Raw genomic sequence first — 26,755 nt, forward strand, 5'->3', positions numbered from 1 at the left:
TGGACCCCATTGTGCCCCATATGGACCCCATTGTGCCCCCATATGGACCCCATTGTGCCCCATATGGACCCCATTGTGCCCCATATGGACCCCACTGTATGGACCCCATAGTGCCCCATATGGACCCCATTGTGCCCCATATGGACCCCATTGTGCCCCCATATGGACCCCATTGTGCCCCATATGGACCCCATATGGACCCCATTGTGCCCCATATGGACCCCATTGTGCCCCCATATGGACCCCATTGTGCCCCCATATGGACCCCATTGTGACCCCCCCCATATGGACCCCATTGTGCCCCATATGGACCCCATTGCCCCATATGGACCCCATTGTGCCCCCATATGGACCCCATTGTGCCCCATATGGACCCCATTGTGCCCCATATGGACCCCATTGTGCCCCCATATGGACCCCATTGTGCCCCATATGGACCCCATTGTGCCCCCCATATGGACCCCATTGTGCCCCATATGGACCCCATTGTGCCCCCATATGGACCCCATTGTGCCCCCATATGGACCCCATTGTGCCCCATATGGACCCCATTGTGCCCCATATGGACCCCATTGTGCCCCCATATGGACCCCATTGTGCCCCATATGGACCCCCATGTGCCCCCATATGGACCCCATTGTGCCCCATATGGACCCCATTGTGCCCCCATATGGACCCCATTGTGCCCCATATGGACCCCATTGTGCCCCATATGGACCCCATTGTGCCCCCATATGGACCCCCTATGGACCCCATTGTGCCCCCATATGGACCCCATTGTGCCCCATATGGACCCCATTGTGCCCTCCATATGGACCCCATTGTGCCCCATATGGACCCCATTGTGCCCCCATATGGACCCCATTGTGCCCCCATATGGACCCCATTGTGACCCCATTGTGCCCCCCCCCATGCCCCCATATGGACCCCATTGTGCCCCATATGGACCCCATTGTGCCCCATATGGACCCCATTGTGCCCCATATGGACCCCAATGTGCCCCCATATGGACCCCATTGTGCCCCATATGGACCCCATTGTGCCCCCATATGGACCCCATTGTGCCCCCATATGGACCCCATTGTGCCCCATATGGACCCCATTGTGCCCCATATGGACCCCATTGTGCCCCCATATGGACCCCATTGTGCCCCATATGGACCCCATTGTGCCCCATATGGACCCCACTGTGCCCCATATGGACCCCATTGTGTGCCCCCCATATGGACCCCATTGTGCCCCCATATGGACCCCATTGTGCCCCATATGGACCCCATTGTGCCCCCCATATGGACCCCATTGTGCCCCCATATGGACCCCATTGTGCCCCATATGGACCCCATTGTGCCCCATATGGACCCCATTGTGCCCCCATATGGACCCCATTGTGCCCCCATATGGACCCCATTGTGCCCCATATGGACCCCATTGTGCCCCATATGGACCCCATTGTGCCCCATATGGACCCCATTGTGCCCCAATATGGACCCCATTGTGCCCCATATGGACCCCATTGTGCCCCCATATGGACCCCATTGTGCCCCATATGGACCCCACTGTGCCCCATATGGACCCCATTGTGCCCCCATATGGACCCCACTGTGCCCCATATGGACCCCATTGTGCCCCATATGGACCCCATTGTGCCCCCATATGGACCCCATTGTGCCCCATATGGACCCCATTGTGCCCCATATGGACCCCATTGTGCCCCCATATGGACCCCATTGTGCCCCCATATGGACCCCATTGTGCCCCCATATGGACCCCACTGTGCCCCCATATGGACCCCATTGTGCCCCATATGGACCCCATTGTGCCCCCATATGGACCCCATTGTGCCCCCATATGGACCCCATTGTGCCCCATATGGACCCCATTGTGCCCCATATGGACCCCATTGTGCCCCCCATATGGACCCCATTGTGCCCCATATGGACCCCATTGTGCCCTCCATATGGACCCCATTGTGCCCCCCATATGGACCCCATTGTGCCCCCATATGGACCCCATTGTGCCCCCATATGGACCCCATTGTGCCCCATATGGACCCCATTGTGCCCCCCGGACCGATGCCCCCCCAGCCCTGCCTGGGCCCTGATGTCCCCCCGTTTCCCCCCAGTCGATGACCAGGAGCACTTTGACTTCACCGCGCTCCGCCTGGATTGGTTCCGGCTCCAGGTGCTGGCCCCGGCCCTCTCCTTGGCCCTGGCCCCATCCCCATCCTTGATCCCATCCCCATCCTTGATCCCATCCCCATCCTTGATCCCATCCCCATCCCCATCCTTGATCCCATCCCCATCCTTGATCCCATCCCCATCCTTGTTCCCATCCCCATCCTTGTTCCCATCCCCATCCTTGATCCCATCCCCATCCTTGATCCCATCCCCATCCTTGATCCCGTCCCCATCCTTGATCCCATCCCCATCCTTGATCCCATCCCCATCCTTGATCCCATCCCCATCCCCATCCTTGATCCCATCCCCATCCTTGATCCCATCCCCATCCATGATCCCATCCCCATCCCCATCCTTGATCCCATCCCATCCCCATCCTTGTTCCCATCCCCATCCTTGATCCCATCCCCATCCTTGATCCCGTCCCCATCCTTGATCCCATCCCCATCCTTGATCCCATCCCCATCCTTGATCCCATCCCCATCCTTGATCCCATCCCCATCCTTGATCCCATCCCCATCCTTGATCCCATCCCCATCCCCATCCTTGATCCCATCCCCATCCTTGATCCCATCCCCATCCTTGATCCCATCCCCATCCTTGATCCCATCCCCATCCCCATCCTTGATCCCATCCCCATCCTTGCTCCCATCCCCATCCTTGATCCCATCCCCATCCTTGATCCCATCCCCATCCCCATCCTTGATCCCATCCCCATCCTTGATCCCATCCCCATCCTTGATCCCATCCCCATCCCCATCCTTGATCCCATCCCCATCCTTGATCCCATCCCCATCCTTGATCCCATCCCCATCCTTGATCCCATCCCCATCCCTGTCCCCATCCCCATCCCCATCCTTGTTCCCATCCCCATCCTTGATCCCATCCCCATCCTTGATCCCATCCCCATCCTTGATCCCATCCCCATCCTTGATTCCATCCATATCCCCATCCCTTTCCCTCTCCTTGTCCCTGTCCCCATCCCAATCTCCATCCTTGTCCCATCCCCGTTCCCATTCCCACCCCCATCCTTGTTCCCATCCCCATTGCAATCCCCATCCTTGCCCCATCTGCATCCCCATCCCCTTCCTCTCCCCATCCGTGTCCCTCTCCTTGTCCCATCCCCACCCCATCCCCATCCTTGTTCCCATCCCCTTCCTCTCCCCATCCGTGTCCCTCTCCTTGTCCCATCCCCACCCCATCCCCATCCTTGTTCCCATCCCCATCCCCACCCCAACCCTATCCCATCCCCTTCCTCTCTCCCCATCCCCATCCTTGTCCCATCCCACCCCCACCCCATCCCCATCCCACCCCATGTCCCTCTCCCCCAGGCCTACACGAGCGTTGCGGGGGCCGCGGTGCCGCGGGGCTGCGTTGCGGCCGTGGCTCGGGCCATGAACCCCATCGTGTTCCGCACCAAGCTCCTGGACTCCCTGCCCCAGCTCCTGGACGAGGTCTCCGACCTCTCCGACCTCTGGTGAGCCCCATAGCGGGGGTGGGGTGGGGGCCGCACCGCCTCCTGCCCCATGGATGGGGCCCCACCGCCTCCTGCCCCATGGATGGGGCCCCACCGCCTCCTGCCCCATGGATGGGGCCCCACCGCCTCCTGCCCCATGGATGGGGCCCGCGGGGGGCGGGATGCGGGTGGTACCCAGGGGAGAGGGAGGGCGCCATGGGGAGAGTGATGGGGAACGGGGGCACGGGGTGACAGATCCCAGCTCCTGCCCCATTTCTGCCCCATTCCTGCCCCATTCCTGACCCATTCCTGCCCCGTTCCTGCCCCGTTCCTGCCCCATTCCTGCCCCGTTCCTGACCCGTTCCTGACCCATTCCTGTCCCATTCCTGACCCATTCCTGCCCCATTCCTGCCCCATTCCTGACCCATTCCTGCCCCGTTCCTGTCCCGTTCCTGCCCAATTCCTGTCCCGTTCCTGACCCATTCCTGACCCATTCCTGCCCCGTTCCTGCCCCATTCCTGCCCCATTCCTGACCCGTTCCTGCCCCATTCCTGACCCGTTCCTGCCCCATTCCTGACCCATTCCTGCCCCAGTCCTGCCCCGTTCCTGACCCATTCCTGCCCCATTCCTGCCCCGTTCCTGACCCATTCCTGCCCCATTCGTGCCGCAGTCGTGAGCCCGTTCCTGCCCCATTCCTGACCCGTTCCTGCCCCATTCCTGCCCCATTCCTGCCCCATTCCTGACCCATTCCTGACCCATTCCTGACCCATTCCTGCCCCATTCCTGCCCCGTTCCTGTCCCATTCCTGACCCGTTCCTGCCCCATTCCTGCCCCATTCCTGCCCCATTCCTGACCCATTCCTGACCCGTTCCTGTCCCATTCCTGCCCCATTCCTGCCCCATTCCTGCCCCATTCCTGACCCGTTCCTGCCCCATTCCTGCCCCATTCCTGCCCCATTCCTGACCCATTCCTGACCCGTTCCTGTCCCGTTCCTGCCCCATTCCTGCCCCATTCCTGCCCCATTCCTGACCCATTCCTGCCCCATTCCTGCCCCGTTCCTGCCCCATTCCTGACCCATTCCTGACCCATTCCTGTCCCATTCCTGACCCGTTCCTGCCCCGTTCCTGACCCATTCCTGACCCATTCCTGTCCCATTCCTGCCCCGTTCCTGCCCCATTCCTGCCCCATTCCTGACCCATTCCTGTCCCATTCCTGACCCGTTCCTGCCCCGTTCCTGCCCCATTCCTGACCCATTCCTGTCCCATTCCTGCCCCGTTCCTGCCCCATTCCTGCCCCATTCCTGCCCCATTCCTGTCCCATTCCTGACCCGTTCCTGCCCCCTTCCAGCCCCATTCCTGCCCCATTCCTGCCCCATTCCTGACCCATTCCTGACCCTTTCCTGCCCCTTTCCTGACCCATTCCTGACCCGTTCCTGCCCCTTTCCTGCCCCATTCCTGACCCGTTCCTGCCCCATTCCTGACCCGTTCCTGACCCGTTCCTGCCCCATTCCTGTCCCATTCCTGACCCATTCCTGACCCATTCCTGCCCCATTCCTGACCCGTTCCTGACCCGTTCCTGACCCATTCCTGACCCGTTCCTGCCCCATTCCTGACCCGTTCCTGACCCGTTCCTGACCCATTCCTGACCCATTCCTGCCCCATTCCTGCCCCATTCCTGCCCCATTCCTGACCCATTCCTGACCCGTTCCTGACCCGTTCCTGACCCATTCCTGACCCATTCCTGCCCCATTCCTGCCCCATTCCTGCCCCATTCCTGACCCATTCCTGACCCGTTCCTGCCCCGTTCCTGACCCATTCCTGCCCCGTTCCTGCCCCATTCCTGCCCCATTCCTGACCCGTTCCTGCCCCATTCCTGACCCGTTCCTGCCCCATTCCTGACCCATTCCTGCCCCATTCCTGCCCCGTTCCTGACCCATTCCTGCCCCATTCCTGCCCCGTTCCTGACCCATTCCTGCCCCATTCCTGCCCCATTCCTGACCCGTTCCTGCCCCATTCCTGACCCGTTCCTGCCCCATTCCTGCCCCATTCCTGCCCCATTCCTGACCCATTCCTGACCCATTCCTGACCCATTCCTGCCCCATTCCTGCCCCGTTCCTGTCCCATTCCTGACCCGTTCCTGCCCCATTCCTGCCCCATTCCTGCCCCATTCCTGACCCATTCCTGACCCGTTCCTGTCCCATTCCTGCCCCATTCCTGCCCCATTCCTGCCCCATTCCTGACCTCAGCTCCTGCCCCATTCCTGCCCCATTCCTGCCCCATTCCTGACCCATTCCTGACCCGTTCCTGTCCCGTTCCTGCCCCATTCCTGCCCCATTCCTGCCCCATTCCTGACCCATTCCTGCCCCGTTCCTGCCCCATTCCTGCCCCATTCCTGCCCCATTCCTGTCCCATTCCTGACCCGTTCCTGCCCCGTTCCTGCCCCATTCCTGACCCATTCCTGTCCCATTCCTGCCCCGTTCCTGCCCCATTCCTGCCCCATTCCTGCCCCATTCCTGTCCCATTCCTGACCCGTTCCTGCCCCGTTCCTGCCCCATTCCTGCCCCATTCCTGCCCCATTCCTGACCCATTCCTGACCCATTCCTGACCCATTCCTGCCCCATTCCTGACCCATTCCTGACCCGTTCCTGACCCATTCCTGACCCGTTCCTGCCCCATTCCTGACCCGTTCCTGACCCGTTCCTGCCCCATTCCTGTCCCATTCCTGACCCATTCCTGACCCATTCCTGCCCCATTCCTGACCCGTTCCTGACCCGTTCCTGACCCATTCCTGACCCGTTCCTGCCCCATTCCTGACCCGTTCCTGACCCGTTCCTGACCCATTCCTGACCCATTCCTGCCCCATTCCTGCCCCATTCCTGCCCCATTCCTGACCCATTCCTGACCCGTTCCTGACCCGTTCCTGACCCATTCCTGACCCATTCCTGCCCCATTCCTGCCCCATTCCTGCCCCATTCCTGACCCGTTCCTGACCCATTCCTGACCCATTCCTGCCCCATTCCTGACCCATTCCTGCCCCGTTCCTGCCCCGTTCCTGTCCCATTCCTGACCCATTCCTGCCCCATTCCTGACCCATTCCTGCCCCGTTCCTGTCCCATTCCTGACCCATTCCTGCCCCATTCCTGACCCATTCCTGCCCCATTCCTGCCCCATTCCTGACCCGTTCCTGACCCATTCCTGCCCCATTCCTGCCCCGTTCCTGTCCCGTTCCTGACCCATTCCTGCCCCATTCCTGCCCCGTTCCTGCCCCATTCCTGCCCCGTTCCTGCCCCATTCCTGACCCATTCCTGACCCATTCCTGTCCCATTCCTGACCCGTTCCTGCCCCGTTCCTGACCCATTCCTGTCCCGTTCCTGACCCGTTCCTGACCCATTCCTGTCCCATTCCTGACCCATTCCTGACCCGTTCCTGCCCCGTTCCTGCCCCATTCCTGACCCATTCCTGCCCCATTCCTGACCCATTCCTGTCCCATTCCTGCCCCATTCCTGCCCCATTCCTGACCCATTCCTGCCCCATACCTGCCCCGTTCCTGACCCATTCCTGCCCCATTCCTGACCCATTCCTGACCCATTCCTGACCCATTCCTGTCCCATTCCTGACCCATTCCTGCCCCATTCCTGCCCCATTCCTGCCCCGTTCCTGTCCCATTCCTGACCCCTTCCTGACCCATTCCTGCCCCATTCCTGACCCATTCCTGACCCATTCCTGCCCCATTCCTGACCCATTCCTGCCCCATTCCTGCCCCGTTCCTGTCCCATTCCTGACCCATTCCTGCCCCATTCCTGACCCATTCCTGCCCCATTCCTGCCCCGTTCCTGTCCCATTCCTGACCCATTCCTGTCCCATTCCTGACCCATTCCTGCCCCATTCCTGACCCATTCCTGTCCCATTCCTGCCCCATTCCTGACCCTTTCCTGCCCCATTCCTGCCCCACTCCCGCCCCATTCCCGCCCCATTCCTGACCCATTCCTGCCCCGTTCCTGCCCCGTTCCTGCCCCATTCCTGCCCCATTCCTGACCCATTCCTGACCCATTCCTGCCCCGTTCCTGTCCCGTTCCTGCCCCATTCCTGTCCCGTTCCTGACCCATTCCTGACCCATTCCTGCCCCGTTCCTGCCCCATTCCTGCCCCATTCCTGACCCGCCCCATTCCTGCCCCATTCCTGACCCGTTCCTGCCCCATTCCTGCCCCATTCCTGCCCCATTCCTGTCCCATTCCTGACCCATTCCTGACCCATTCCTGCCCCGTTCCTGCCCCATTCCTGCTCCATCTCCTGCCCCATTCCTGCTTCATCTCCTGCCCCATTCCTGCTCCATCTCCTGCCCCATTCCTGCCCCTTTTCTGCCCCTTCTCTTGCCCTGTTCCTGCCCCATCTCCTGCCCCATTCCCACCCCATTCCCGCCCCATCTCCTGTCCCATTTCTACCCCATTCTTGCCCCATCTCCCACCCCATTCCTGCCCCATCTCCCACCCCATTCCCACCCCATCCCTGCCCCATCTCCCACCCCATTCCCACCCCATTCCTGCCCCATCTCCCACCCCATTCCCCCCCATCCCTGCCCCATCTCCCACCCCATTCCCACCCCATTCCTTCCCCCCCTTTGCAGCTTCTTTCCTCGCCCCATGGAGAAGATGTTCCTGTCCACCCTGGAGGAGCCCTCGATGCTCCGCTACAGCATCGCCTTCCCCTTGCTCTGCAGCCACTTCTCCCACTGCCTCCACCCCATGTGCCCCGAGGAGGTGGGATCCTGCCCATGGGGATGCTATGGGGGGAGGGGGGGGTGTCCGGACCCACATCCCACTCTGGACCCATACCTCTGCCATTGCAGTATCCCCACCTGAAGGCAGCAGCCCTAGGGATGTGCAATAGGTACCTGGAGGAGATGGCTCGCCGGGCCAGCTCCTGCATCCTGGATGCTTGTGCTGAGCAGCACAGGCTCAGCGAGCAGGTGGGGCCAGCAGCACCCTTGGGGGCACCCTGGGCCCTTCGGGACCATGGGATCGGGGGCCGGGTGTTGGGAAGAGCCTCAAAGCTCCTCCTGTTCTATGGGGCAGGGATGGGGCATCCAAAGCTGCTCCGGCCAAGCCCTTCCTCGGGGCTCCAGGGTGTCCACGGCCTTTGGGGGCTCTGCGTTCTCTTGTCCCCATCCATCCTTGTCCCTGTTCTTGTTCCCATCCATCCTTGTCCCTGTTCTTGTCCCCATCCCCATCTCTTGTTCCCATCCATCCTTGTCCCTGTTCTTGTCCCCATCCCCATCTCTTGTTCCCATCCATCCTTGTCCCTGTTCTTGTCCACATCCCCATCTCTTGTTCCCATCCATCCTTGTCCCTGTTCTTGTCCCCATCCCCATCTCTTGTTCCCATCCATCCTTGTCCCTGTTCTTGTCCCCATCCCCATCTCTTGTCCCCATCCATCCCTGTCCCCATCCTTGTTCCCATCCATCCTTGTCCCTGTTCTTGTCCCCATCCATCCTTGTCCCTGTTCTTGTCCCCATCCATCCTTGTCCCTGTTCTTGTCCCCATCCCCATCTCCTTGTTCCCATCCATCCTTGTTCCTGTTTGGGCCCCATCCATCCTTGTTCCCATCCATCCTTGTCCCCATCCTTGTTCCCATCCATCCTTGTCCCCATCCTTGTCCCCATCCTTGTTCCCATCCATCCTTGTCCCCATCCTTGTTCCCATCCATCCTTGTCCCCATCCTTGTCCCCATCCTTGTTCCCATCCTTGTTCCCATCCATCCTTGTCCCCATCCCTGTCCCTATCCATCCCTGTCCCCATTCTTGTTCCCATCCATCCTTGTCCCCATCCTTCCCCCATCCCCATCTTTGTCTCCATCCCTATCCCCATCCATCCTTATCCCTATTCTTGTCCCCATCCATCCTTGTCCCTGTCCTCATCCCCATTCTCATCCTTGTCCCCATCCATCCCTGTCCCCATTCTTGTTCCCATCTATCCCTGTCCCCATCCTTGCCCCCATCCCCATCTTAGTCTCCATCCCTGTCCCCATCCATCCTTGTCCCTGTTCTTGTCCCCATCCTCATCCCCATCTCTTGTTCCCATCCATCCTTATCCCTATTCTTGCCCCCATCAATCCTTGTCTCCATCCTTGCCCCCATCCCTGTCTCCATCCATCCTTGTCCCTGTCCTTATCCCCATTCCCATCCCTGTCCCCATCCATCCTTGTCCCCATTTTCTTGTTCCCATCCATCCCTGTCCCCATCCATCCTTATCCCTATTCTTGTCTCCATCCATCCTTGTCCCTGTCCTTATCCCCATTCCCATCCTTGTCCCCATCCTTGTCCCCATCCGCCCTTGTCCCCATCCTCTTCCCCATCTCCTTGTCCCCATCCATCCCCATCCCCATCCTTATCCCTATTCTCTCCCCCATCCATCATTGTCCCCATCTTGTTCCCATCCATCCCTGTCCCCATCCATCCTTATCCCTATTCTTGTCTCCATCCATCCTTGTCCCTGTCCTTATCCCCATTCCCATCCCTGTCCCCATCCATCCTTATCTCTGTTCTTGTCCCCATCCATCCTTGTCCCTGTCCTTATCCCCATTCCCATCCTTGTCCCCATCCATCCCTGTCCCCATCTCCTTGTCCCCATCCATCCCCATCCTTATCCCTGTTCTCTCCCCCATCCATCCTTGTCCCCATCTTGTTCCCATCCATCCCTGTCCCCATCCATCCTTATCCCTATTCTTGTCTCCATCCATCCTTGTCCCTGTCCTTATCCCCATTCCCATCCTTGTCCCCATCCATCCTTATCTCTGTTCTTGTTCCCATCCATCCTTGTCCCTGTCCTTATCCCCATTCCCATCCTTGTCCCCATCCATCCCTGTCCCCATCTCCTTGTCCCCATCCATCCCCATCCTTATCCCTGTTCTCTCCCCCATCCATCCTTGTCCCCATCTTGTTCCCATCCATCCCTGTCCCCATCCATCCTTATCCCTATTCTTGTCTCCATCCATCCTTGTCCCTGTCCTTATCCCCATTCCCATCCTTGTCCCCATCCATCCTTATCTCTGTTCTTGTTCCCATCCATCCTTGTCCCTGTCCTTATCCCCATTCCCATCCTTGTCCCCATCCATCCCTGTCCCCATCTCCTTGTCCCCATCCATCCCCATCCTTATCCCTGTTCTCTCCCCCATCCATCCTTGTCCCCATCTTGTTCCCATCCATCCCTGTCCCCATCCATCCTTATCCCTATTCTTGTCTCCATCCATCCTTGTCCCTGTCCTTATCCCCATTCCCATCCTTGTCCCCATCCATCCTTATCTCTGTTCTTGTTCCCATCCATCCTTGTCCCTGTCCTTATCCCCATTCCCATCCTTGTCCCCATCCATCCCTGTCCCCATCTCCTTGTCCCCATCCATCCCCATCCTTATCCCTGTTCTCTCCCCCATCCATCCTTGTCGCCATCTTGTTCAGATCCATCCCTGTCCCCATCCATCCTTATCCCTATTCTTGTCTCCATCCATCCTTGTCCCTGTCCTTATCCCCATTCCCATCCTTGTCCCCATCCATCCTTATCTCTGTTCTTGTTCCCATCCATCCTTGTCCCCATCTTGTTCCCATCCATCCCTGTCCCCATCCATCCTTATCCCTATTCTTGTCTCCATCCATCCTTGTCCCTGTCCTTATCCCCATTCCCATCCTTGTCCCCATCCATCCTTATCTCTGTTCTTGTTCCCATCCATCCTTGTCCCTGTCCTTATCCCCATTCCCATCCTTGTCCCCATCCATCCCTGTCCCCATCTCCTTGTCCCCATCCATCCCCATCCTTATCCCTGTTCTCTCCCCCATCCATCCTTGTCCCCATCTTGTTCCCATCCATCCCTGTCCCCATCCATCCTTGTCCTCCATCCATCCTTGTCCCTGTCCTTATCCCCATTCCCATCCTTGTCCCCATCCATCCTTATCTCTGTTCTTGTTCCCATCCATCCTTGTCCCTGTCCTTATCCCCATTCCCATCCTTGTCCCCATCCATCCCTGTCCCCATCTCCTTGTCCCCATCCATCCCCATCTTATCCCTGTTCTCTCCCCCATCCATCCTTGTCCCCATCTTGTTCCCATCCATCCCTGTCCCCATCCATCCTTATCCCTATTCTTGTCTCCATCCATCCTTGTCCCTGTCCTTATCCCCATTCCCATCCTTGTCCCCATCCATCCTTATCTCTGTTCTTGTTCCCATCCATCCTTGTCCCTGTCCTTATCCCCATTCCCATCCTTGTCCCCATCCATCCCTGTCCCCATCTCCTTGTCCCCATCCATCCCCATCCTTATCCCTGTTCTCTCCCCCATCCATCCTTGTCCCCATCTTGTTCCCATCCATCCCTGTCCCCATCCATCCTTATCCCTATTCTTGTCTCCATCCATCCTTGTCCCTGTCCTTATCCCCATTCCCATCCTTGTCCCCATCCATCCTTATCTCTGTTCTTGTTCCCATCCATCCTTGTCCCTGTCCTTATCCCCATTCCCATCCTTGTCCCCATCCATCCCTGTCCCCATCTCCTTGTCCCCATCCATCCCCATCCTTATCCCTGTTCTCTCCCCATCCATCCTTGTCCCCATCTTGTCCCCATCCATCCCTGTCCCCATCCATCCTTATCCCTATTCTTGTCTCCATCCATCCTTGTCCCTGTCCTTATCCCCATTCCCATCCTTGTCCCCATCCTCTTCCCCATCTCCTTGTCCCCATCCATCCCCATCCCCATCCTTATCCCTATTCTCTCCCCCATCCATCCTTGTCCCCATCTTGTTCCCATCCATCCCTGTCCCCATCCATCCTTATCCCTATTCTTGTCTCCATCCATCCTTGTCCCTGTCCTTATCCCCATTCCCATCCTTGTCCCCATCCATCCTTATCTCTGTTCTTGTTCCCATCCATCCTTGTCCCTGTCCTTATCCCCATTCCCATCCTTGTCCCCATCCATCCCTGTCCCCATCTCCTTGTCCCCATCCATCCCCATCCTTATCCCTGTTCTCTCCCCCATCCATCCTTGTCCCCATCTTGTTCCCATCCATCCCTGTCCCCATCCATCTTTATCCCTATTCTTGTCTCCATCCATCCTTGTCCCTGTCCTTATCCCCATTCCCATCCTTGTCCCCATCCATCCTTATCTCTGTTCTTGTTCCCATCCATCCTTGTCCCTGTCCTTATCCCCATTCCCATCCTTGTCCCCATCCATCCCTGTCCCCATCTCCTTGTCCCCATCCATCCCCATCCTTATCCCTGTTCTCTCCCCATCCATCCTTGTCCCCATCTTGTTCCCATCCATCCCTGTCCCCATCCATCCTTATCCCTATTCTTGTCTCCATCCATCCTTGTCCCTGTCCTTATCCCCATTCCCATCCTTGTCCCCATCCATCCTTATCTCTGTTCTTGTTCCCATCCATCCTTGTCCCTGTCCTTATCCCCATTCCCATCCTTGTCCCCATCCATCCCTGTCCCCATCTCCTTGTCCCCATCCATCCCCATCCTTATCCCTGTTCTCTCCCCCATCCATCCTTGTCCCCATCTTGTCCCCATCCATCCCTGTCCCCATCCATCCTTATCCCTATTCTTGTCTCCATCCATCCTTGTCCCTGTCCTTATCCCCATTCCCATCCTTGTCCCCATCCTCTTCCCCATCTCCTTGTCCCCATCCATCCCCATCCCCATCCTTATCCCTATTCTCTCCCCCATCCATCCTTGTCCCCATCTTGTTCCCATCCATCCCTGTCCCCATCCATCCTTATCCCTATTCTTGTCTCCATCCATCCTTGTCCCTGTCCTTATCCCCATTCCCATCCTTGTCCCCATCCATCCTTATCTCTGTTCTTGTTCCCATCCATCCTTGTCCCTGTCCTTATCCCCATTCCCATCCTTGTCCCCATCCATCCCTGTCCCCATCTCCTTGTCCCCATCCATCCCCATCCTTATCCCTGTTCTCTCCCCCATCCATCCTTGTCCCCATCTTGTTCCCATCCATCCCTGTCCCCATCCATCCTTATCCCTATCCTTGTCTCCATCCATCCTTGTCCCTGTCCTTATCCCCATTCCCATCCTTGTCCCCATCCATCCTTATCTCTGTTCTTGTTCCCATCCATCCTTGTCCCTGTCCTTATCCCCATTCCCATCCTTGTCCCCATCCATCCCTGTCCCCATCTCCTTGTCCCCATCCATCCCCATCCTTATCCCTGTTCTCTCCCCCATCCATCCTTGTCCCCATCTTGTTCCCATCCATCCCTGTCCCCATCCATCCTTATCCCTATTCTTGTCTCCATCCATCCTTGTCCCTGTCCTTATCCCCATTCCCATCCTTGTCCCCATCCATCCTTATCTCTGTTCTTGTTCCCATCCATCCTTGTCCCTGTCCTTATCCCCATTCCCATCCTTGTCCCCATCCATCCCTGTCCCCATCTCCTTGTCCCCATCCATCCCCATCCTTATCCCTGTTCTCTCCCCCATCCATCCTTGTCCCCATCTTGTCCCCATCCATCCCTGTCCCCATCCATCCTTATCCCTATTCTTGTCTCCATCCATCCTTGTCCCTGTCCTTATCCCCATTCCCATCCTTGTCCCCATCCTCTTCCCCATCTCCTTGTCCCCATCCATCCCCATCCCCATCCTTATCCCTATTCTCTCCCCCATCCATCCTTGTCCCCATCTTGTTCCCATCCATCCCTGTCCCCATCCATCCTTATCCCTATTCTTGTCTCCATCCATCCTTGTCCCTGTCCTTATCCCCATTCCCATCCTTGTCCCCATCCATCCTTATCTCTGTTCTTGTTCCCATCCATCCTTGTCCCTGTCCTTATCCCCATTCCCATCCTTGTCCCCATCCATCCCTGTCCCCATCTCCTTGTCCCCATCCATCCCCATCCTTATCCCTGTTCTCTCCCCCATCCATCCTTGTCCCCATCTTGTTCCCATCCATCCCTGTCCCCATCCATCCTTATCCCTATTCTTGTCTCCATCCATCCTTGTCCCTGTCCTTATCCCCATTCCCATCCTTGTCCCCATCCATCCCTGTCCCCATCCATCCCCATCCTTATCCCTGTTCTCTCCCCATCCCTCTCCCCATCCTTGCATCCTCTTGGAGCCCCGTGCTCCCCATGGCGATAGCGATGGGTGGGAAGGGGGCAGGACCTGGAGGTCCTGTTTGGGGTCTGCCCTCTGTAACCCTGCCCCACATCCCCCAGCTGCTGCCCAAGCACTGCGCCTCCACCCTCAGCAAGGCCCGGGGCAAGCAGAGCCTCAAGCAAGGAGCCAAGAAAGGGGAGAGCGAGAGGGAGAAACCCGGGGCTGAGAGCCAGAGGAGGGACCGGAGCCTGAGCACCAAGTGAGGGGCAGCGGGGGGGCAAGGGAGGGGTGGAGGGGATGGAGAGGGGATGGAGGGGATGGAGAGGGGATGGTGGGTACCAGGCACCAGGGATGGAAAGGGGATGGAGAGGGGATGGAGAGGGGATGGAGAGAGGATGGAGAGGGGATGGAGAGGGGATGGAGAGGGGATGGAGAGGGGATGGAGAGGGGATGGAGAGAGGATGGTGGGTACCAGGCACCAGGGATGGAAAGGGGATGGAGAGGGGATGGAGAGGGGATGGAGAGGATGGAGAGGGGATGGAGAGGGGATGGAGAGAGGATGGAGAGGGGATGGAGAGGGGATGGAGAGACGAGTGAGAGCATATGGAGAGAGGATGGAGAGGGGATGGAGAGGGGATGGAGAGGGGATGGAGAGAGGATGGAGAGGGGATGGAGAGGGGATGGAGAGAGGATGGAGAGGGGATGGAGAGGGGATGGAGAGGGGATGGAGAGGGGATGGAGAGGGGATGGAGAGAGGATGGAGAGGGGATGGAGAGGGGATGGAGAGGGGATGGAGAGAGGATGGAGAGGGGATGGAGAGGGGATGGAGAGGGGATGGAGAGGGGATGGTGGGTACCAGACATTGGGGATGGAGAGGGGATGGTGGGTACCAGGCACTGGGGATGGAGAGGGGATGGTGGGTACCAGACATTGGGGATGGAGAGGGGATGGTGGGTACCAGACATTGGGGATGGAGAGGAGCTGATGGGTACCAGACATTGGGGATGGAGAGGGGATGGTGGGTACCAGACATTGGGGATGACCGCTTGGTGCCGTGAGGCCCTGCGGTGCCCATGGGGCTGTGCCATGGGGCTGTGCCCATGGGGCTGTGTCATGGGGCTGTGCCATGGGGCTGTGCCCATGGGGCTGTGCCAGGGGGCTGTGCCATGGGGCTGTGCCATGGGGCTGCACCATGGGGCTGTGCCATGGGGCTGTGTCATGGGGCTGTGCCATGGGGCTGTGCCATGGGGCTGTGCCATGGGGCTGTGCCCATGGGGCTGTGCCATGGGGCTGTGCCATGGGCTGTGCCATGGGGCTGTGCCATGGGGCTGTGCCATGGGGCTGTGCCATGGGGCTGTGCCATGGGGCTGTCCGTGCCCCACGGCTCCTGTCCCCCCCCCCAGCCTGGACAAACTGCACCAGGCCCTGTCCGAGCTGTCCCGGAGCTTCGGCCACGCGCCCGCCTTCAGCGTCTTCGAGCACACGGTGACCCCGGGGGAGTACCTGGGCCGGCACCTGGAGACCCGGCTCAGCCGGTGGGGACCCAACCATGGCCGGGGGGGGACCCCAACTGCGGCCCTTGGGCATCCCCATCCCCACCCATCCCCATCCCCATCCCCATCCCCATCCCCATCCCCATCCCCATCCCCATCCCCATCCCCACCCCATCCCCATCCCCATCCCCATCCCCACCCCATCCCCATCCCCATCCCCATCCCCACCCCATCCCCATCCCCATCCCATCCCCATCCCCATTCCCATCCCCATCCCCATCCCCATCCCCATCCCCATCCCCACCCCATCCCCACCCATCCCCATCCCCATCCCATCCCCACAGAGCCATCGTGGCCCTGGCAGGCTACAACCAGAGCCCCCATGCTGTGACCCGGCCCTCGGAGGTCCTGGCTGGGCTCCGCTCCTACGTGGGCTCCATCCAGACGTGGGGCCGGGCGCTGGGCTTGGACCCGGGGCGCCTCATCCGCAGCGTCCTCCTGCAGCAGACGCAGCCCCGCGATGGGGCCGGCGAGCCCACGCTCACCTCCATCTACACCAACTGGTGGGTCCTGCCCCATGTCTGTGGGTCCTGCCCCATGCCTGTGGGTCCTGCCCCATGCCTGTGGGTCCTGCCCCATGCCTGTGGGTCCTGCTCCATGTCTGTGGGTCCTGCCCCATGTCCTGTGGGTCCTGCCCCATGTCTGTGGGTCCTGCCCCATGCCTGTGGGTCCTGCCCCATGTCTGTGGGTCCTGCCCCATGTCCTGTGGGTCCTGCCCCATGTCTGTGGGTCCTGCCCCATGCCTGTGGGTCCTGCCCCATGCCTGTGGGTCCTGCCCCATGCCTGTGGGTCCTGCTCCATGTCTGTGGGTCCTGCCCCATGTCCTGTGGGTCCTGCCCCATGTCTGTGGGTCCTGCCCCATGCCTGTGGGTCCTGCCCCATGTCTGTGGGTCCTGCCCCATTCCTTGTGGGTCCTGCCCCATGCCTGTGGGTCCTGCCCCATGCCTGTGGGTCCTGCTCCATGTCTGTGGGTCCTGCCCCATGTCATGTGGGGCCTGCCCCAGGGCTGTGGGTCCTGCCCCATGTCTGTGGGTCCTGCCCCATGCCTGTGGGTCCTGCCCCCTGTCTGTGGGTCCTGCCCCATTCCTTGTGGGTCCTGCCCCATGCCTGTGGGTCCTGCCCCATGTCTGTGGGTCCTGCCCCATTCCTTGTGGGTCCTGCCCCATGCCTGTGGGTCCTGCCCCATGTCTGTGGGTCCTGCCCCATGCCCTGTGGGTCCTGCCCCATGTCTGTGGGTCCTGCCCCATGTCTGTGGGTCCTGCCCCATTCCTTGTGGGTCCTGCCCCATGTCTGTGGGTCCTGCCCCATGTCTGTGGGTCCTGCCCCATGCCTGTGGGTCCTGCCCCATGTCTGTGGGTCCTGCCCCATTCCTTGTGGGTCCTGCCCCATGTCTGTGGGTCCTGCCCCATGTCCTGTGGGTCCTGCCCCATGTCTGTGGGACCTCCCCCATGCCGGTGGGTCCTGCCCCATTGCTGTGGGTCCTGCCCCAGTTCTGTGGGTCCTGCCCCATTCCTTGTGGGTCCTGCCCCATGTCTGTGGGTCCTGCCCCATGCCTGTGGGTCCTGCCCCATGTCTGTGGGTCCTGCCCCATGCCTGTGGGTCCTGCCCCATGTCTGTGGGTCCTGCCCCATGCCTGTGGGTCCTGCTCCATGCCTGTGGGTCCTGCCCCATGCCTGTGGGTCCTGCCCCATGTCTGTGGGTCCTGCCCCATGCCTGTGGGTCCTGCCCCATGTCCTGTGGGTCCTGCCCCATGTCTGTGGGTCCTGCCCCATGTCTGTGGGTCCTGCCCCATTCCTTGTGGGTCCTGCCCCATGCCTGTGGGTCCTGCCCCATGCCTGTGGGTCCTGCCCCATGTCCTGTGGGTCCTGCCCCATGTCTGTGGGTCCTGCCCCATGCCTGTGGGTCCTGCCCCATGTCTGTGGGTCCTGCCCCATGTCTGTGGGTCCTGCCCCATTCCTTGTGGGTCCTGCCCCATGCCTGTGGGTCCTGCCCCATGTCTGTGGGTCCTGCCCCATGCCCTGTGGGTCCTGCCCCATGTCTGTGGGTCCTGCCCCATGTCTGTGGGTCCTGCCCCATTCCTTGTGGGTCCTGCCCCATGTCTGTGGGTCCTGCCCCATTCCTTGTGGGTCCTGCCCCATGTCTGTGGGTCCTGCCCCATGTCTGTGGGTCCTGCTCCATGCCTGTGGGTCCTGCCCCATGTCTGTGGGTCCTGCCCCATGTCTGTGGGTCCTGCCCCATTCCTTGTGGGTCCTGCCCCATGCCTGTGGGTCCTGCCCCATGTCTGTGGGTCCTGCCCCATTCCTTGTGCGTCCTGCCCCATGCCTGTGGGTCCTGCCCCATTCCTTGTGGGTCCTGCCCCATGTCTGTGGGTCCTGCCCCATGCCCTGTGGGTCCTGCCCCATGTCTGTGGGTCCTGCCCCATGTCTGTGGGTCCTGCCCCATGTCTGTGGGTCCTGCCCCATGTCTGTGGGTCCTGCCCCATTCCTTGTGGGTCCTGCCCCATGTCTGTGGGTCCTGCCCCATGTCTGTGGGTCCTGCTCCATGCCTGTGGGTCCTGCCCCATGTCTGTGGGTCCTGCCCCATGTCTGTGGGTCCTGCCCCATGCCTGTGGGTCCTGCCCCATTCCTTGTGGAATTCCGCACCCCCCTTGCAGGTACCTGGAGGCTCTGCTGCGCCAGGCCAGCACCGGCGCCGTGCTCCTGGCCCCCTCCATGCAGGCGTTCACCGTGGGGCAGGGCCGGGGGGACCCCGGCTTCGACCCTGCCGAGTTCTCGGATGTGACCGGTGCGGGGATGGGGGGGGGGCATCGCCCCATGGATGCGCGGTGATCTCCCCATCCTTGTTCCATCCATCCCTGGCCCCATTGTCCCCATCCATCCCCATCCATCCCCATCCCCATCCCCATCCCCATCCATCCCCATCCATCCCCATCCCCATCCCCATCCCCATCCCCATCCATCCCCATCCATCCCCATCCCCATCCCCATCCCCATCCCCATCCATCCCCCTCCATCCCCATCCCCATCCCCATCCCCATCCCCATCCCCATCCATCCCCATCCCCATCCCCATCCATCCCCATCCCCATCCCCCCCCATCCCCATCCATCCCCATCCCCATCCATCCCCATCCCACCCCATCCCCATCCCCATCCCCATCCCCATCCATCCCCATCCCCATCCCCATCCATCCCCATCCCCATCCCCATCCCCATCCCCATCCCCATCCATCCCCATCCCCATCCCCATCCATCCCCATCCCCACCCATCCCCATCCCACCCCATCCCCATCCATCCCCATCCCCATCCCCATCCCCATCCCCATCTCCATCCTTTCCATCCCCATCCCCATCCCCATCCCCATCCCATCCCCATCCCATCCCCATCCCCATCCCATCCCCATCCCATCCCCATCCATCCCCATCCATTACTGTCCCCTTTCCTGCACCCATTCCCATCCATCCTTGTCCGTGTCCCCCCCCCAGAGATGCGGGCCCTCGCCGAGCTCCTGGGTCCCTACGGGATGCAGTTCCTGAGCGCCAACCTGCTGTGGCACGTGGGCTCGCAGCTCTCCGAGCTCCAGGTGGGGCTGGGTCCCGCCGCCGGGGCCGGGGCCGGCTCCGGAGGGGCGGCGGGAGCGGCGCGGTGCCACGGCCCCCGCTGTGCCCGCAGAAACTGGTGGCCCAGAACATGGACGTGCTGCTGCAGCTGCGCGCCCGCTGCCGCCGGCCCGGGGACCTGGGGGCCCTGCTGCCGCGGCTCACATGTGAGACGTGTACATGTGTGTGTGTGTACGTGTACATGTGTGTGTGTGTACGTGTACATGTGTGTGTGCGTGTACATGTGTGTGTGTGTACGTGTACATGTGTGTGCGTGTACGTGTACGTGTGTGTGTGTGTACGTGTACATGTGTGCGTGTACGTGTACATGTGTGTGTGTGTGTACATGTGTGTGCGTGTACGTGTACATGTGTGTGTGTGTGTGTACATGTGTGTGCGTGTGTGTGTGTGTGTGTGTACATGTGTGTGTGTGTACGTGTACATGTGTGTGTGTGTGTGTACATGTGTGTGTGTGTGTGTGTGTGTGTGTGTGTGTGTACATGTGTGTGTGTGTGTGTGTGTGTACATGTGTGTGCGTGTACGTGTACATGTGTGTGTGTGTACGTGTACATGTGTGTGTGTGTGTACATGTGTGTACGTGTACGTGTGTGTGTGTACATGTGTGTGTGTACGTGTACATGTGTGTACGTGTACATGTGTGTGCGTGTACGTGTACATGTGTGTGTGTACGTGTACATGTGTGTGCGTGTACGTGTACATGTGTGTGCGTGTACGTGTACGTGTGTGTGTGTGTGTGTACGTGTGTGTGTGTGTGTGTGTACATGTGTGTGTGTGTACGTGTACATGTGTGTGTGTGTACGTGTACATGTGTGTGCGTGTACGTGTACATGTGTGTGCGTGTACGTGTACATGTGTGTGTGTGTACGTGTACATGTGTGTGTGTGTACGTGTACATGTGTGTGTGTGTACATGTGTGTGTGTGTGTGTGTACGTGTACATGTGTGTGTGTGTACGTGTACATGTGTGTACGTGTACATGTGTGTGCGTGTACGTGTACATGTGTGTGTGTGTACGTGTACATGTGTGTGTGTGTACATGTGTGTGTGTGCACATGTGTGTACATGTGTGTGTGTGTGCACATGTGTGTACATGTGTGTGTGTGCACATGTGTGTACATGTGTGTGTGTGTGTACATGTGTGTACGTGTACATGTGTGTGCGTGTACATGTTTGTGCATTTACATGTGTGTGTGTACATGTGTGTGCGTGTACATGTGTGTGTGCATTTACGTGTGTACATGTGTGTGTGTTTGTGTACATGTGTGTGTACATGTGTGTGTACATGTGTGTGTGTACGTGTGTGTGTGTACATGTACATGTGTGTACATGTGTGTGTGTACATGTGTGTGTGTACGTGTACATGTGTGTACGTGTGTGTGTACGTGTACATGTGTGTGCATGTGTGTGTGTACATACGTGTTTATACATGTACATACGTGTTCATACGTGTTCATACCTGTACATACGTGTTCATTCATGTACATACGTGTACGTACGTGTTCATACATGTACATACATGTACATACGTGTACACGCGTGTCCTGCAGCGGCCGAGAACGTCCTGAAGCGCATGATCATCATCGGCGAGATCCTGAGCTTCCGCGCCCTGGCCCAGCAGGGCCTGCGGGAGGTGGGTGCCCCCCACCCATGGGATCCCCACCCCATGGCACCCCCGGCTATGGGTGCCTCAACCATGGGACCCCCAACAATGGGTTCCCCACCCCATGGGACCTCCAACTCTGGGTGCCTCAACCATGGGACCCCCAACAATGGGACCCCCACCCCATGGGAGCCCCACTCTATGGGTGCCTCAACCACGGGACCCCCAACAATGGGATCCTCAACTATGGTTGCCTCAACCATGGGACCCCCAACCCATAGGACCTCAACCATGGGATGCCCAACCCATGGGACCCCCAACACATGGGACCCCCAACCCATGGGATACCCAACCCATAGGAACTCAACCATGGGACCCCCAACCCATGGGACCCCCAACCCATGGGACCCCCAACCCATGGGATACCCAACCCATAGGAACTCAACCATGGGACCCCCAACCCATGGGATACCCAACCCATAGGACCTCAACTATGGGATCCCCAGCCCATGGAGCCCCCAACCCAAGGGACCCCCAATCTACAGGACCTCAACCATGAGACCCACACCCATGGGACCTCCAGTGATGGAGCCCTCACCCATGGCAACACCACCCATGGGACCCTGCACCCTATGGAGCATCCCCCTTCCCTCCGCAGGTCCTGTCCCACCACTGCCCCTTCCTGATGGGCCCCATTGAGAGCCTGATGGATACTGTGACCCCAGAGACCGACATCCAGGTGGGATGGGGAGGGGATGGGGTGGGGTGGGAGGGGGTGGGATGGGGATGGGATGGGGATGGGGATGGGATGGGGATGGGGTGGGGATGGGGTGGGGTGGGGATGGGATGCAGATCAGTAGGGGGATGGGGATGGGGATGGGATGGGGATGGGGATGGGATGGGGATAGGGATGGGGATGAGGATGGGGATGGGGGGGATGGGGATGGGGATGGGGATGGGGATGGGGATGGGGATGGGATGGGGATGGAGATGGGGATGGGATGGGATGGGATGGAAATGGGGATGGAGATGGATAATGGGGATGGGGACGGGATGGGGATGGGGATGGGATGGGGAGGGGATGGGGATGGGGATGGGGATGGGGATGGGGATGGGGATGGGATGGGGATGGGATGGGGATGGGATGGGGAGGGGATGGGGATGAATATGGGGTTGGGAACAAATATGGGGATGGGGATGAGGATGGGGATGGGGACGAATATGGGGATGGGGATGGGGATGGGATGGGGATATGGCTGGGTCCCCAGCCCTGACCCCCACGTCCCCTTTGTCCCCTCAGGTCACCCTGAGCATCTTCGAGCTGGCCTCGGCTGCGGGCATCCCGTGCGAGGTGGACCCCGCGCTGGTCAATGTCCTCGCTGGCAGAGAGACCGGTACTGATGGGTGCTGCTGGGTGCTGCTGGGGGCTGCTGGGTGCTGCTGGGTGCTGCTGGGGGCTGCTGGGTACCATTGTGGGCTGGTGGGTATCACTGGGTACCACTGGTTTCTGATGGGTATCCCTGGGCACTGCTGGGTACCACTGGGTGCTGCTGGGTACCACTGGGTGCTGATGGGTACTGCTGGGTATCATTGGGTACTGCTGGGTGCCACTGGGTGCTGCTTGGTATCATTGGGTGCTGCTGTGTGCTGCTGGGTACTGCTGGGTATCACTGGGTACTGCTGGGTGCCACTGGGGACCACTGAGTACTGCTGTCGATCACTGGGTGCCGCTGGGTACCACTGGGTACCATTGGGTGCCGATAGGTACCACTGGGTACCACTGCGTATCACTGGGCATCATTGGGTACTGCTGGGTACCACTGGGTGCTGATGGGTGCTGCTGGGTACCTCTGGGCATCACTGGGTACCTCTGAGTACCTCTGGGTATCACTGGGTCCTACTGGGTATCACTGGGTGCCACTGGGCATCACTGGGTGCCACTGGCTACCTCTGGGTACCACTGGGTGCCACCGGGGGGTGCCGCCCCCGTGTCCCCCCCATGTCCCCATGGGGGTCCCGCTGTCCCCCCCCAGCTGGTTCCTCCCCAGAGGAGCAGTCCAAGCTCTGCTCCCTGCTCCTGCTCTTCGTGGCCGTGGCCCTGCCCCTGCTGGCCTCCGACCCCACATCCGCCTGCAGCCCCGAGCTGGACGGTGAGGGCAGGGCCGGCCCCACGGCCCCATGGGGCACCCCCCGCTCACCGCTGCCCCGGAGCTTCCCTTGGCCCCAGCCTGGCCCCGCTCACCCTGAGAGCCCAGCGCCCCATGGCCCAGCATCCCCATGGCCCAACGTCCCCACATCCCCCATCCCACATCCCCCATCCCACATCCCCATATTCCACATCCCCATCTCCCCCATCGCCATCTCGCCCCCATCTCCCATCCCCTCATCCCCCATCCCATCCCCATCTCCCATCCCCATATCCCAAATCCCATATCCCCCGCATCCCCCATCCCCTCATCCCCCATCCCCATCTCCCCTCCCATCTCCCCCATCCCCATCTCCCCACATTCCCATCTCCCCCCATCCCATCTCCCCACATCCCCCATCCCCATCTCCCCCCATCCCCATCTCCCCCCATCCCCACCCCCCATCCCCCATCCCCCATCTCCCCCATCCCCACACCCCCCATCCCATATCCTCCATCCCCCATCCCCCATCCCCCCCACCCCCCACCCCATCTCCCCCCATCCCCACACCCCCCCCCATCCCCCATCCCCACCACATCTCCCCCCATCCCCACACCCCCCATCCCATATCCTCCATCCCCACATCCCCCATCCCATCCCCACCCCCCCCACCCCATCTCCCCCCATCCCCACACCCCCCCCATCCCCCCATCATATCCTCCATCCCCACCCCATCTCCCCCCATCCCCACACCCCCCATCCCATATCCCCACACCCCCCATCCCATCCCCCATCCCCACCCCATCTCCCCCCATGTCCCCCCCCAGGCTCCCCCAACAACCTGCACTGCCTGGCCACGGCCATCGCCCAGCTCTCGGCCGCCCTCTTCACCCTCCACAAGGAGGACATCGAGGGGCACCTCAAGGACTTCCTGCTGGTGAGAGCACCCATGGGTGCTGCAGCACCCACCCCGGGCACCCATGGGGTCCCTGTCACCTGGAGCTGATCTGGGTCCACCCTTAGGTGGCCTCCAGCAGCCTCCTGCAGCTGGGGCAGGACACGGAGGGGGTGCGGGCGCGGAGCCGCGACTCCATCGCCCTGCTCCTGCAGCTGGTGGGTGCCAATGGGTGCTAAGGGGTGGTAATGGGTGTTAATGGGGGTCAATGGGTGCTAAGGGGTGCTAATGGGTGTTAATGGGTGCCAATGGGTGCTAAGGGGTGGTAATGGGTGTTAATGGGTGTCAATGGGTGCTAAGGGGTGGTAATGGGTGTTAATGGGTGCCAATGGGTGCTAAGGGGTGGTAATGGGTGTTAATGGGTGCCAATGGGTGCTAAGGGGTGCTAATGGGTGTTAATGGGGGTCAATGGGTGCTAAGGGGTGGTAATGGGTGTTAATGGGGGTCAATGGGTGCTAAGGGGTGCTAATGGGTGTTAATGGGGGTCAATGGGTGCTAAGGGGTGGTAATGGGTGTTAATGGGGGTCAATGGGTGCTAAGGGGTGGTAATGGGTGTTAATGGGTGCCAATGGGTGCTAAGGGGTGCTAATGGGTGTTAATGGGTGCCAATGGGTGCTAAGGGGTGGTAATGGGTGTTAATGGGGGTCAATGGGTGCTAAGGGGTGCTAATGGGTGTTAATGGGTGCCAATGGGTGCTAAGGGGTGGTAATGGGTGTTAATGGGGGTCAATGGGTGCTAAGGGGTGGTAATGGGTGTTAATGGGGGTCAATGGGTACTAAGGGGTGGTAATGGGTGTTAATGGGTGTCAATGGGTGCTAAGGGGTGGTAATGGGTGTCAATGGGTGCTCATGGGTGTTAATGGGTGTTAATGGGTGTCAATGGGTGCTAATGGGCGTTAATGGGTGTCAATGGGTGCTCATGGGCGTTAATGGGTCTCAGTGGGTGCTAATGGTGTCAATGGGTGTCAACGGGTGCTAATGGGTGTCAATGGGTGCTAATGGGTGTTAATGGGTGCCAATGGGTGCTGACGGGTACCAATGGGTGCCGATGGGTGCTGACGGGTGCCAATGGGTGCCGATGGGTGCTGACGGGTGCCAATGGGTGCCGATGGGTGCTGACGGGTGCTGATGGGTGCCAATGGGTGCTGACGGGTGCAATGGGTTCCTCTTGGGCCTGGGCAGCGATGGTGGCTCCGGCTGCAGCCCCCGGCGCCCCATAGCGGCTGTGGGGGTCCCTGCAGGGGGGCGCTGAGCCCGGGGGGGTTTCTCTGTGTCCCTGCCCCAGCTGGAGGCGGAGTCGCCCTTGGTGAGCCCGCGCCTGCTGCGCTCCTGCGTCCCGGGAGCGCTCCTGCGCAGCGCCCGCGGCGGCAGCGACAGGGACACCCCGCGATGAGGCGGCACCCAAGGACCGGCAATGGCACCCAAGGACCTGCGATGGCACCCAAGGACCTGCGATGGCACCCAAGGACCTGCGATGGCACCCAAGGACCTGTGATGGCACCCAAGGACCTGCGACGGCACCCAAGGACCTGCGATGGCACCCAAGGACCTGCGATGGCACCCAAGGACCTGCGATGGCACCCAAGGACCTGCGATGGCACCCAAGGACCTGCGATGGCACCCAAAGACCTGCGATGGCACCCAAGGACCTGCGATGGCACCCAAGTACCTGCAACAGCACCCAAGGACCTGCGATGGCACCCAAGGACCTGCGACGGCACCCAAGGACCTGCGACGGCACCCAAGGACCTGCGACGGCACCCAAGGACCTGCGACGGCACCCAAGGACCTGCGATGGCACCCAAGGACCTGCGACGGCACCCAAGGACCTGCGACGGCACCCAAGGACCTGCGACGGCACCCAAGGACCTGCGACGGCACCCAAGGACCTGCGACGGCACCCAAGGACCTGCGATGGCACCCAAGGACCTGCGATGGCACCCAAGGACCTGCGATGGCACCCCAAGGACCTGCGATGGCACCCAAGGACCTGCGATGGCACCCAAGGACCTGCGATGGCACCCAAGCACCAGCGCAGGCACCGGAGGACCAGACACGCCACACCAGGACCTGCGATGGCACCCAAGGACCTGCGATGGCACCCGAGTACCTGCGATGGCACCCAAGGACCTGCGATGGCATCCAAGGACCTGCAATGGCACCCAAAGACCTGCGATGGCACCCAC

General features: G+C 60.2%; 1 protein-coding gene across 1 annotated transcript; it reads left to right on the plus strand.

Annotated features, from left to right (window-relative positions):
- Window positions 1–2,122: 2,122 nt before the first annotated feature.
- Window positions 2,123–25,962, plus strand: LOC130598255 (nck-associated protein 1-like; the record flags this gene model as incomplete). The annotated part of the gene is made up of 17 exons (XM_057407486.1): window positions 2,123–2,181; window positions 3,509–3,654; window positions 8,257–8,389; window positions 8,479–8,598; window positions 14,839–14,978; window positions 16,123–16,254; window positions 16,557–16,775; window positions 18,926–19,056; window positions 19,756–19,853; window positions 19,943–20,036; window positions 21,437–21,519; window positions 22,148–22,228; window positions 22,790–22,883; window positions 23,523–23,639; window positions 24,443–24,552; window positions 24,639–24,728; window positions 25,855–25,962. Coding segments are annotated over 17 exons (1,955 nt in total), but the record flags the coding sequence as incomplete, so codon positions are not given.
- Window positions 25,963–26,755: the final 793 nt, after the last annotated feature.

This window comes from Pezoporus wallicus, unplaced genomic scaffold (assembly GCF_028554395.1).
Source record: "Pezoporus wallicus isolate ANWC-B61680 ecotype Strahan unplaced genomic scaffold, APGP_CSIRO_Pwel_v1 contig_10317, whole genome shotgun sequence".
In the NCBI taxonomy this organism is placed as follows: Eukaryota; Metazoa; Chordata; class Aves; order Psittaciformes; family Psittacidae; genus Pezoporus; species Pezoporus wallicus.